At 37.1% G+C, this 13,991-nt stretch overlaps 1 protein-coding gene across 1 annotated transcript; it reads left to right on the top strand.

Moving 5' to 3' along the window:
* Nucleotides 1–11,943: 11,943 nt before the first annotated feature.
* Nucleotides 11,944–13,242, top strand: LOC148587661 (uncharacterized). Its single transcript, XM_088512747.1, has 2 exons — nt 11,944–11,960; nt 12,492–13,242. The coding sequence occupies exons 1-2, from the start codon at nt 11,944–11,946 to the stop codon at nt 13,240–13,242; spliced, it is 768 nt and encodes a 255-aa protein (XP_088368873.1).
* Nucleotides 13,243–13,991: the final 749 nt, after the last annotated feature.

Below are 13,991 nucleotides of genomic sequence, written 5' to 3' on the forward strand. Positions count from 1 at the left end.
TAGGTAATCTGACATGGGTTATCTGATACTCGTCTGATTCCGTCAGAAAAATTAAAAGAGAAGAAATATTAATCTTTCAAATTGATTTAATGAAATAAAGAAACGCTATTTAACATTTTCTCCCAACATTTTCTTAGCATTCTTAATTGACATGACATGCTCAATTCATCTTAAATTTTTTTTTAATTAAGATTTGTCTAAAGGTAGATTAAGCATTCTACATCAATTGAGAATTCTAGAGAAAGTTGGACAAAAATTTGCTAAATAGCATATCTAAAGAATATAACACATGAACAACTTGATTTGATTATTATAGTATCACTTGGCCTTTGTTAGAGAATATGTGGGCTTGTCACACATTGCTAATGTATGAGAGTCTCTGTACCTTAAGCTTCTATATATTAAAGCCTCATGTACTATCAAATCATTCAATATTTCTATATATTAAACCACTTTAATTTTGTTGTTTCTTTATTTATTATTCCGCTTTATATTTCCGCATAATAAAATCTTCCAACCTTGAAGGTAAAGGCGATCTCTTGACAATATTAATTTTAAGTTTTGAAAAAATCAAAAAACATAAGGGCTTTATAGTAATTTTGGTTAAATTTCAATTATGAAATATGTGTTGTTATCAAACTAAAGAATATGAATATTAATTTATTCCATATATTACATCCTCTTATATTCCTAGAAATAACTATTTATTTTCCTAACCAAATACCCATTCAAGAAAGCAAACAAGGTCATAAGTCTATCCAAACTTTCCAAGCTTTGGACTGAATTAACACCACAATCTTGGTTAAACGATACAGACATGCACCATTGAAACATTCATACCCGGAAGAGGAAGGGAGCCCATGTATCAACTTTTCCCAGTAAAACCAACTCCCTCTTTTTTCAGCTAAAACTCCTTGGTCAACACGTAAGCCATAAAAGTCCACGAAATCACCATATATACTCCGACAAATAAGACGAAAACTTGGGAAATATATATGATTTTTTCAAAAAACAAAAAAATCCAATTACTAATTTTAGTTGCCACATCATTTTAATTGCATGTCACTCGTAGGAGAGTTTACTTAAAAATAAAAAATAAAAAAATCAAATTTTACTTTGGCATGATATGATTTCAATTGTTTACTAAATAAAATTAACCATTTATTTTATGTTATCCCAAGAAGGGTACACCAAGTGCGAGATTGTCAGTGTGTGCTGTGGCTGCTATAGAATGCACTGTGAAAGTGGGACACGCAACCAACCGAGGGAATAGGTGTCGTGAAGTCGCAGTGAGTATCTTTGCACGCTGTAGGGGATTGTGCGAGAGCCTTCCTTTCCCGCTGACCTCTTCTTTTTTTTTTTTTTTTTTTTTGACGCTTAAGCAAATGTCTTACAACATATTTTTGCTCAAATGGCAACATTGCGTACGTAGTGGGGATCCTGCGGGCCAAAGACCAAACGACATTATGATCATTAAAAATGGTCAGCTCTCTCGTTCCTTTCGTTTGTTGTCTTAAAACAATTTTCGTAGTTTTCGGAACAGTCCATTAAACAGTAAGAACAACAATTCCCACCACTTTGGACTTTGTTTTTCTTCTGTTTTTTCCAAAAGTTTTTGCATTCCTACATAACAAACTGTCTTAGATTGTCTGGCATGGGTTATCAGATACTCATATTTCCCTAAGAGGAAAAAAAAATCAGCTTTCAAATTGGTTTAAAGAATATATATATATATATAATATGGTTTGAAGAACCGCATATGAGTATTATAGTGTGATCACATGGCCTTGTACGTAAAAAATCTTTATATATATATATATATATTAGTTTGAAGAAGATTCACATCCAAGGATTAATAAGTTATAGAGAAAACGCGTACGGACCGTACGGTATATAATAGTATATAATAGTGTTGAGGATGTTACGAAACAAACCAAAATGTTAAAAAAAAAAAAAAAGGTAAAGTCTACTTAACTCCCTTAAATTACTACCACAATGACAATCTATCACCCAAACTATCAATTACGACAATTTATCCTCTAAACTACCAAACCAATGACAATGGACCCCCCAATGCTAGTAAAATGATGAAATTACCCCTATAAAATTTTCAATAAGACAAAAATACCCTTAAAATTTTGAAAAAAAATTAAGTTTTAGTATTTTGTTTTTATTTTAGTAAGGGTAATTTTATCATTTTTTTTTTAAAAAAAATTGGGGGTAGGTTGTCATTGTTTTGATAGTTTGTTGGGTAAATTGTCGCAATTGATAATTTGGGAGCTAGATTGTCATTGGGGTAATAGTTTGAAGGGGTTAAGTTGACTTTACTTATAAAAAAAAAAAAAAAGGGGGGGGGGGGGGGGGACCAAAGAGCATTATGGCCATTAGTTTAGAGAAAACAGGTATCATTTGGTGGTTTTCCCAAACAAATTCCATGTTTTATGTCAAAGTCGATGAATTACAAGACAAGTGATCTAAGTCGATCTATATATTCAAAATTTCCAAACTTTGGACCGAATGAACAAGACGACCGGCCAGATCATTTCAGTTTGACCGGTTTTACCCGGTTTAGTGTGAAGTAGATTGAGTCGATCGACGAATGCTTGCACTCCACCTATGTTGACTTCATGTAATTTACAAGGCCAGTTTAGTAAATTACAAGTTGATCATGGTTAATTAAACGATTCAGATAGCCGTTGAAACACTCATACCCAGGGAGGGGGCCCAGGGGGAGCCCATGTAGGAACTTTACCCAGCAAAACCTTGTTTTGGTCACTTATAACATGTCCATGACTAATTCAAAACTTAATTGTTGGTCAACACGTAAGCCTTAAAACCCCACAAAATCCCCAGTCCAGAAAGGCAGGTACGTACAAAACTCTACCACTATATATAAATCCCTTCGCTCATTCATACTTCGCCATTCACTTCCACAAGCACCATCAAAAGCTCTTATTTTCACCAGAAATCGATTACGTTCATACATTCCAGCAACTTCTTCTGATCCAAGATGAATTTCAGAAAGACAAGCAAAATTTTGATCATCTTTGTCGTCTGTGTGGCCATCTTGAGCCATTCCAGGGTTGTAGCAGCCAGAGTGTTATCCGAGGATTTTGGCGGTGCAAATAACCTGGAGACATATTCCTCCATCTATGAGAGGGCCAAGCACAGCATGGCGTATTGGATCGAAAGGTTGCCGTCCGGACCCAGCCCCGGAGACGGTCACTAGTTTATTCAAGTTGTAAAAGCTTTTGCTATATATATGGATTATACCGAACAATTGTAAATGGAAAATAAGATTCATTTATTTATTCAAATATGATGATAAGCCATTCTTTATATCTATAATTCTCATATTTAATTTGTTACTTTTCACATCAGTGACGTGTTATAAGTAACTTTTTTTTTTTTTTTTTTTTTTTTTTATAAGTGTCTAACATGAAAAACCCACTTAAAACATGTCAAATCAGCTGTATTCGTGTTACTTAAATTACTTATACGCATCTTACTAATTTGTGTGTGTATAAGTACTGTGCATATATATTCACCTATTTTTATATTCAAAGAAGTTCATAACTTGACATTTTGTAAAGAACCCAAACGAGTTTTAAGGTGTTGGATGGTCCTTTGAAAACATGATAAACTAGGGTTTTAAAACATATGCCTTTAAAATCGATCGAACAATATAATTTTGCATAAAACAATGGTTCATTACTTTAAAATAATTGAACGGTGTCACTATGCATGCAAATGAAATGTTGCCATTTCATTAAGAAATTGCATCATTTCCATAAGGTGCTAGGTTGAACCCTAGGCCTTGATTTTCCCCATTTTCTGTACTCCTAAAAATGGAAAGCTCCTACAATTGAAGTATGAAGCTTAACCTAATCCTAACCTGGCCTATGTTTTACCTCTCTTGTTTAAACAATGTTTTTATCTCACATGTTTTATATCTTCGAATTCAGTAGTGTTAAATTGCATAATAGTTGTCTTTTCCATAATAATGGTATAAAGTTAGGTCTTTTAAATAGATAAGCTTGATATGTGCATAAAAAATGTGAACTTTAAGGTTGTTAGGACATTTTTTGGTCTAACAGTCTTCAATTGCTGTGAATGGCACGTTCTTCGCGTTCTTCGAGGCATCCTTCATCTTCAATCTTCATTGGTCTTCCCGCTCCATTCTTACTTCCTGCAAAACAATAGCCAATCAAGAGAACTCGCCGGTGGGGTTCCAGCGTGTCTCACTCTGATGCCTAAATTAGGTCATTTCGTTGTTTCCGATCCTCAAGAATTCAAATATATTGCATACCTTCGGTTTGATAATCGATACATATTTATAGAGTTGATAATCCGGCGCTGGAAATGGCAAATAGGCGGAGGATCTAGGATATAGGAGTAACTAATGGGTAAATTAATAACCTTGTCTCCCGACCGTTATGGTCAATGCGAAACTGTTCCTGCAATCATTATGATCCCGAGAGTGGGGCATAACTACCACTACAATCAATGCGAATCCGAGGATGACTCGTAACCGCTCCCGTAATCAATGAGTATCCGAGGATATGCGTAACCGTCAATGTGATCAATGCATATCCATTCCCGTAACTGTCATTCTTAAATGATACATAAAGTAGATCCTGACCCTAGTGGCTAACTAGATGTTGTAGGCTCAATACTTATGGTATTCCCGAGAGTATGATGTCCTGAGTCACTATAAAATGGTGATGATGTTGATTCCATGCCTCACATATTGGGCTTTTGAGAATGTGTGGACTGGGCTCTTCTATATCCATTTGTGACTTAGGTCCACGCTCTTGACCTGAGCCCATGGGCTAAACTCAAAATATGTGTAACAGTTAAACCCCCAAATTCCTTTTTTCGAAAATTTCGAAAGAAGTGAATTCTTATTCTTATCTGATATGGGTATCTGCTTAAGCTTTTAACCGTAGGATTTTTGCGAAATTTCTACTCGGACTGTTGATGACTTTTTTTGAGCTATTTATCCTCTAATTTTCTGACCTTGTGAAATTAATTAAATCCGAGTGTGAAAATTGAGGGTAGAATCTGAGACACGAGGATAAAAACCGAGACCTTCTCTTTAATACCCGAGGGTTAAATCCGACCCTCTCTTCCAAGACGGTTAAAAAATCAAGTAATAATCTTCTTTGATCCGAGGGTTGAATCCAGGACCTGAGGTAAAAACTGAGACCCTCACTTCACTTCAAAACCCGAGGGTTAAATCCGATCCTCTCTTCCAAGATTTGGTTGAAAAATCAGGTAATAGTATTCTTTGATCCGAGGGTAGATTCCGAACCTCTCTTCCAAGACTTGGTTGAAAAACCAAGTAATGATATTCTTTGATCCGAGGGTAGAGTCCGACCCTCTGATAAAAACCGAGGCTCGAGGGTACAAATCGAGACCCTATCTTCAATACCCGAGGGTTAAATCCGACCCTCTCTTCCAAGACTTGGTTGAAAAACCAAGTAATAATATTCTTTGATCCAAGGGTAGAATCCAACCCTCTCTTCCAAGACTCGGTTGAAAAACCAAGTAATAATTTTCTTCGATCTGAGGGTAGAATCCGAGACCCGAGGATAAAAACCGAGGCCTGAGGGTACAAACTGAGACTCTCTCTTCAAAACCCGAGGGTTAAACCTGACCCTCTCTTCAATACCCGAGGGTTAAATAAGACCCTTTCTTCGAAGACTTGGTTGAAAAACCAAGTAATAATATTTTTTGATCCGAGGGTAGAATCCGACCCTCTCTTCCCAAACTTGGTTGAAAAACCAAGTAATAATCTTTTTTGATCTGAGGGTAGAATCCGAGACCCGAGGATTAAAACCGATGCCTGAGGGTACAAACTGAGACCCTCTCTTCAATACTCGAGGGTTAAATCCGACCATCTCTTCAAAGACTTGGTTCCAAGGGTGAAAACCAGCCCCCATTGATAAGTTCTGAGGGTGAAAATCAACCACCCTTTTCAAGATCTGATGGTGAAGACCCACCATCTTTTTGAATCCAAGGGTAAAAACCGAGGGTAGTGTTTGAACCCCCCTTCCCCCACCCCCCCCCCCCTCCTTTTTTTTGAATCTGATGGTATTCTTTGTGTTTTACCGAGTTGTCTCCTGTTAATTACTTTTAGCCCAAGGTTGTCTCCTTGTTTCAGATGAGGTTTATTGTCTTTTACCTGGCTGTTTCTCGTTAATTATTTTTAGCAAAAGTTTGTCTCCATGTTTCTGATGACGTCTGTTGTTTTGTACCGGGTTGTCTCTCGTTAATTATTTTTAGCTAGGGTTTTCTCCCTGTCTTGTTTTTATCTATGGTTTTCTCCTTTGTTCCTTTTTTTATCCAGGGTTGTCTCCCCTGTTCATTGTTTTTATCCAGGGTTGTCTCCCTTGTTCCTTGGTTTTATCTAGGGTTGTCTCCCCTGTTCCTTGTTTTTGTCCAGAGTTGTCTCCCTTGCTCATTGTTTTTATCTAGGGTTGTCTTCATTGTTCCTTGTTTTTATTCAGGGTTGTCTCCCTGTTTCTTGGGTAGCTCCGTGTCTTCTTTGCCCAGAGTGAGGTAGATCACTTTTTATTTATGCAAAAATAGAGTTAACAAAACACATATGTTTTTCAATTCTTTTCTACCTTTTGCTTTGAAAAGTCAAAAGCAAAGCATGTGCTTTCTTAGCTTTTGAGGTTTGAGTCTGGGAAGCCATCAGCTAGGCGTTCCTTCTATATAGACTTCACGTCTTCCTACTAATTGTTAGAATGCCACAATTAGGAGCCTATGCACCATTGGAGTCTCGAATCCGAGCTAGGGCTGGGGTTCTTAGAACCTATTTATGTGACAATGGAGCTACTATCGATTGGCTTCGAGTGTCATCCCATCGTCAATGGATGGATGTCAATTTTAGTAAATAAAAATGATGTCACCCAGAATCAATCCAATAATTAGCCACCAAATTACAAGAACATAAAAGGGAATTGATGTGTAAAAATATAAAATTTTCTAGGATTTGCAATTGAGTGTGAATTTTTCTCCCCACGCATCCCAACAATGGCCTGGTGTTCATGGGATCAAAATATAAATTAACGAGATGAATAGGAAAACTTATCTCATTGTCAAGATGTTGGCTAACACCGATTTGGTGTTGTCGGGCACAGTTGAGATGCATGAACATACATCCATGCAGATCTGTTACAAACGAACATGTATATGTCGTGGGGCAAAGAATTTTCCGGAAGAACAATCATTGGCCGGTATGGACGCATGATCATTACCATTATGGATTTTTAATTTTGTAAGAACGAATAGTCATTCTCATAGACGGCATCAAACTGTTGGTACAATTTCTGGTATGGTGAACCCAAGGGGTAATCTGGTAATTCTACGAGCTGCTTCCTTTCTAACCTGCAAAATAGAAACGGTGGTTAAGAGAATACATCGGGCAGTTTCCGGTGGATCCTCCTCCGACGGTCAAGTTAGGTTATTTCTTTGTTTCCAATCCTCAAGAATTCAAATATATTGCGTACCTTTGGTTTGATAATCGATAGAGTTGATAATCCAGCGCTAGAAATGGCAAATAGGCGAAGGATTTGGGATACAGGAGTAACTGATGGGTAAATTAATAACCTTGTGGTCAATACAAAATTGTTCCTGCAATCAATGTGATCCCGTGAGTGGCGCGTAACTACCACTGCAATCAATGCGAATCCAAGGATGATTCGTAACTGCTCCCGTAATCAATGAGTATCCGAGGATATGTGTAACTGTCAATGTGATCAATGCGTATCGATTCCCGTAATTGTCATTCTTAAATGTTACATGAAGTAGATCCCGACCCTACTGGCTTGGTAGATGTTGTAGGCCCAATACTTATGGTACTCCCGGGGGTATGATGTTCCGAGTCACAGTGAAATGGTGATGATGTTGATTCCAGGCCAAACGTATTGGGCTTTTGAGAAAGTGAGGGCCGGGCTCTTCTATGTCCATTCATGACTTGGGTCCACGCTCTTGACCCGAGCCCATGGGCTAAACTCAATATGTGTAATAAAGATCTAGCATTTTTTTTTTTTTTTTAACTTTAAAACAGTGTTAAGATATCTATCTTTTAACACCTTCAAGCATTTTCCTTAGTTGTTTCATAAAGGATATGTAATTATGAAGAAAAAGCTAGGACTTTGAGTTTTGAAGTGATGTTTGTAACATTGCTTATTTTTAAATGTTTATGCTAGTATGTATCGTACTCTTAAGAAGATTTATAATGTTATGGGAATGGAGTTTATGCGGAACAATTATTAATATTATGATATATTAAAATGTATGATACAGCAGAATATTTTATTATGTTTACTTTTATTTGATATTGTCTTTATTTATTTCCATGTAAGAGTTTTGATGACTCAACCCTAGTTTATATTCCAACAAGAGCTAATTACTCAGCCCTAAAAAACATTGTAATAGTTTGTCTATTTAAAGGGCATTATGTTATAAATAAAGCAAGCAAAAAATTATTCAAAACCTTGTTTTTGAAAAAAGGTTTTAGGTTCTATTCAACAAATCTAAAGGGTCTAAGTTTCCTCAAAACCTAACAATATATCCGGTTACGTGTATGTAAAAGCATTTACATAACATTAGTATAAGAGCAACCAGGTTGGTTGTTTTCTATAGCAATCAACGATCCATGGAGGATTCACGTCTTGATCAACTTGAACAACAATTTGCTAGTCTCATGTTTGAAGCCTTGATAAAGAAATTAGAAGAGTGGATGGAAATGATGGTGAAAAAAATAGACAGTTTTCTCTCACAGAAGGGGATTGATGTACAAAAAATAAAGTCGTCGTTCAGCCATCCCGCTACGTTGAAGCCCCAATTCCACAACTCAATCTCACTGCCACCCAATTCCGCCACCATCCAATCGCGCCAATGGATCAAAAAAAGGCACTCCCAACCGCAGATATGCGTCTTTTAGCCATCATAGTCCAATACTGCCCCATCTCAGTTGTGTCTCCACTGAAATCGCCAACTTCATTTTTGTCATCTCACGCTAAATCGTGGCTCACCCAAATGAGAAGAAAAAAGGGCTTAGATGTTACTTGGTTCCCAAAAAAAAAAAACAGAAGAAGAAGATAGTATACGTGTATGACATTATGCCCAAGTTTGGAAGAAATGAGAGAATGGCTTCAAGGGGAAATTTGAGATTTTCAATGGAATTGACAAGAAAAAAAAAATGGTTTCAAGTACGGGTGTGTGAAAGGTTAAAAAAAAAGAAAAGAAGTTGATTAAAGGGAGAAAATTCATGGTTATAGTAATATTTTATTATTTATAATTGTTAAATGTTATTGATCCGGCAGATCTACAGATGCGATCTAAGAGCAAGATTATTTCAAGAACAAGATTTTCAGGACCTTGAGTACAAGGTCCTCTTCAAAGGGAAATGAATGTTATGAGAATGGAGTTTATGCGGAACAATTATTAATATTATGATATATTAAAATATATGATACAGTAGAATATTTTATTATGTTTATTTTTATTTGATATTGTCTTTACTTATTTCTATGTAAAAGTCTTGATGACTCATCCCTAGTTTATATTCTAATAAGAGCTGATTACTCAGCCCTAGTAAATATTGTAATAGTTTGCCTATTTAAAAGGAATTATGTTATGAATAAAGCAAGCAGAAAATTATCCAAACCTTATGTTTGAAAAAGGTTTTAGGTTCCTTTCAACGAATCTAAATGGTCTAGGTTTACTAAAAACATAACAATCTATTCGGTTACGTGTATGTAAAAGCATTCATGTAATATATAAACTCTAGGAGTCTTGGGTAAGTGATAGATTAGGTTTTGGAAGAATGAAATGGGAAAGACATATTTTGGATAAAAACAATTGAACGGCTTGTACCCGATTGAACGGTCCATGTGAAACAATCGATTGTTTTGGGCAGAATGTGCATGATTAAGATTTGAAGTGTGGGACTAAGGTTTCGCTTAGTGTCTTGACTAATATTAAATTTTGACGTGCATAAATGAGAAGTTTGATCTTTTGGTATATCGAAGTAAGTAATCACCCATAAGAGTGCCAAATATTCTTTTTCATCAAATATGACTATTGTATCTATAAACTATGCATTTTAATACTCATGCCTTTTATAACATTATGTCGTGAACCTAAAACTTTATAAATAATGATTTACTATTGCATTGATATTCATTACTGTCTTTGACTATTTTCCTTGTTTCCCATTTCTCAACCATTATATATAATTTTGAAGAAAAAAAAAATGCAAAATCAGCCACCTGTGACTACATTAATTTGCAATAAAATCCATTTGGTATGAAACAAATTATGAAAGCTCATAGTATGCAAAAATAATAAATTAGTCTATACTATTAATTTCACCAAAATTGTTGATGAATTCTATTAGTATGTCATGTCATATTTAATTATATAACGACGCATGTAACCCATAATAGAAAATATATAAATTATAAAAATTATAAAAATATAAAAACTAAGAATTTAAAATCGAAAACTAAAAATTAATTTTTTAAAAGAAGAAAAAAAGCTAGAAGAAGAGTTGGTTTGGCTACAAATTCTCAGTAAGACAAAGTATAAACATACAAATAGAAATTCTAACCTTAACAAATTGGGAAGTGCTTTGGGGGGGTACCTTCAGATTCAACAGTCCGAGAGCCACTAACATGTCTATGCACGGGGCTGTATTAGTTCTGAAGTCCTGACAAGTTTTGAGGGTTGCTTGGACACTTGGCTTCGCTAGGAAGCGAATGGTTGAGAATTTTAGCAACCCTATGCCCATCTCCGACGTGGAATCTTGTTGCAATGGCAAAGCCATTATTATATATGGTTTGATGAAAGAACAGAAAACGTGCTAACAAATGAGGAAGCGTGAGGGTCATGGGCTAGCTAATTGAGTAGAGTTGTGAGCATGAACTATGATTGGGATAGGGTTTGGAGGATGAGGACCTAAAAATGAATTTTTGGGGTTGCTTGGGCCACCCTCAATTGACCTATGGCTATGGGCCGCATGGAGTTTTGGCGCAAGCGGTTGCCGTCTGGACCTAGCTCGGGAGCTAGCCGGTCACTAGTTTTTTGTTATATAATTTTATGCAATGAATTAATGAACATGAGAGTTACAATTCAAGTTTGTTAGATAATATTATGTTATTGTTATTTACTTTATTTGGTATTCTAAGTTTATTAGGTTTACTTTTCCTTATTCTACTAGGTCTGTATTATTAGCCTATATATAGGCCCCTTCTGTACATTATATAGTGTGATTCAATATACAACCTTATTCTCAACATGGTATTAGAGCATAGGTTTTGAATCACCTAAAATTTTTTCGGCACCGCCAGTGTTATCCGGCACATCCATCCCTCTGTCCTTCACGGTTCTCTATCTTCTCCTCGAAGTTTTCAGTGGATCACTATACCGCTTGAAAGCCCGGAAGCCAACGGTCACAGAGCCGCCGCACGTAGTCCCATCGGAGCCCTCACGCGCTGCCCAAAGGTTCGGCAATTCTGCCACAGCTGTTCCGCCACCGGCCACCACGGTGGTCCGATTGCTTCTCTTAGGCCACCGATCGATAGATTTGCTCCCCATGACTCCAGAACCGCAACCAGAATCTAGATCCAAGGTCCTACGCACTCTTACGCGCCACCCATAGTTCTGGGCGTGAGATCCACGTGCCGCCTCTAGTCGCGCGTGTCCACACGTGCAAGAAGCTCCAACGACCACGTCAGCCCTAAGTGCAACGTCAACAGAGCCACGTTAGTGCTGATTGCCACGTCATTAGTGCCACGTCAGCCCTGAGTGTCACGACACCAGTGCCACGTCAACAGAACCAAGTTAGTCCTTGCCACATCAGCTGTGCCACATCAGCGTTGACTTTGATCGGTCTCAAAGAGTCTAGATATTTGTACTAACTAAATGAGGTCACAAACAAGGTGAGCCAGGGATAGGATCCCTTGCAATTAGAAATTCCTGTTACTATCTCTGCCCCATCTTTGGGCAAGGGTCCATGAAAAGGGACTCCTTTACCTGAGCAAGATCCCACTTAGGCAGGGAGCTCCCCTACAAATTTTCATGCCCTGTCTTTAGGAAGGAAATGAAAAGGATCCAAATCAAAGTCAGAGCGGAGCACATAGGATGCCACTTCCAGTACACCCCAAAGTAATCACAACAGGGAGCTCATGGGTCTCAAGACATGCGTAAGCGCTTGAAAGTGAGGATAGAAAGATTTAAGCAAACCTAGAAACTCAAAAGTCATTTCGGTTGACCGTTGACTTTTTTGTTGACTTCTAGAGTTGACCAAGTGCTTTCTTACCTACTTTTTCGTGCTGATTTCATATTTGTGGTGTGTTTTTGCTTTTGAGCCTTCTAGATGGCACAAAACGAGATTATTCATCATGTTCAAACTATATTGGATGGCACAAACTACATGGTGTGGTCCCAATCTATGCGTAGCTTTCTTAAAGGCTGCAAGCTTTGGCTTTATGTGACTGGGGAGGTCAAAAGCCAGTTAAAGGAGATTCTGAGTCAGATGAGGCTTTCACCACTCGTCTTATTGATTGGGATAGCAAGCATCATCAGATTCTTACATGGTTTCGTAATACCACTATCCTATCTATTTATGCGCTCTTTAGCAACTTTGATGAAGCAAAGGGTGCTTGGGATATGCTTGCTTCTCGTTATTCTTTTATAGATGGTGCTCACGAGTATCAGCTTCTGTTTGAGCTTTTCCATCTGAGGCAGGAATCTGATCAGAGTATAAATGATTTTCTTGCTCGCATGCAATTCTTGTGGAACCAAATTGATGTTTCTGATCCTATTTGGAAGGATCTCACTGATGTTGAGATGTATGTTACCCGTAGAGATCAACATCGCCTTCACCAATTTTTGATGGCCTTGCATGATGATTTTGAGCTTGTTCATGTGCAACTTTTACATCGTTCTCCTCTTCCCACTTTGGACACTGCCATCTTCGAACTTGTCCATGCCGAGACTAGATCGCAGACTATGCGCTCTCAGCCTAGTCATACAGTATTGGCTGCACCATCCTCTAGCTCCTTGTCATTCCAACGAGAGTATTATGACAGGTCAGGTACTCCTCGACTCCCTCCTAAGTCTCGCGATAACAATTACTGTCGCTATTGTCGACGTCGAGGGCACACGATTGACAAGTGTTGGCGTAAGGGAAGATCTAATGCACCTGATGTACAAATTTAATTGTACTCGCAAGTGCACGAGTCGTGTGCAATATAGTGTGTGTGCAAGTGCGAGGTCGATCCACAGGGATTTGTGTTGTGTAAACCAATTTCTATTTAAACCAACTCTATTTTAACCTAGTTCCGAATTTTGTGATTTTTGTCGTGCAAAATAAAACATAAACTAAAGAAAATAATGAAATAAAATGGTAAAGAACACTAAGGTTTTAGAATTCACTTCGCCAAATCTTAACTCTATATTCTCGTATTTGTTCCTACAATCGAAAAACTATATTCGATGTTTTACAAATATCAAGTTTAAATCATTCAATGAATCCACCCATTTTTACAAATCACAACAAATATCCGATTCGAAATTAAATCATCCTATGTATCCGTTTGGTTAACGAATCACAACGGATATCCGATTTCAATCGAATGATTTGATGTATCCGAAGGATGAAACACATCAAATATCCAACTCCAACACATAATAGTTCATCACATTCAATTAAAAGATATAAATCAAGCAATTGAATGAAAATCTACAACATCCTTATTCGAAGTCAAAATTGTATAAACAAAATACGAGAATACATGAGTTTGTCAATGACGAAGCTTCATCTTCAACCTTAGTTGAAAGATTTAGCCTCTCATGATAACAAAAATAATCACCAATTGAATTGTCATCATCGAAAGAATAAAACTTACAATGGAAAACAAAGCAAAAGCTTCCCCACGGCAATACGTCGTAATTCAGCTTAAAACGGC

This window comes from Corylus avellana, chromosome 2, assembly GCF_965113065.1.
Source record: "Corylus avellana chromosome 2, dhCorAvel1.hap1.2, whole genome shotgun sequence".
Lineage (NCBI taxonomy): Eukaryota > Viridiplantae > Streptophyta > Magnoliopsida > Fagales > Betulaceae > Corylus > Corylus avellana.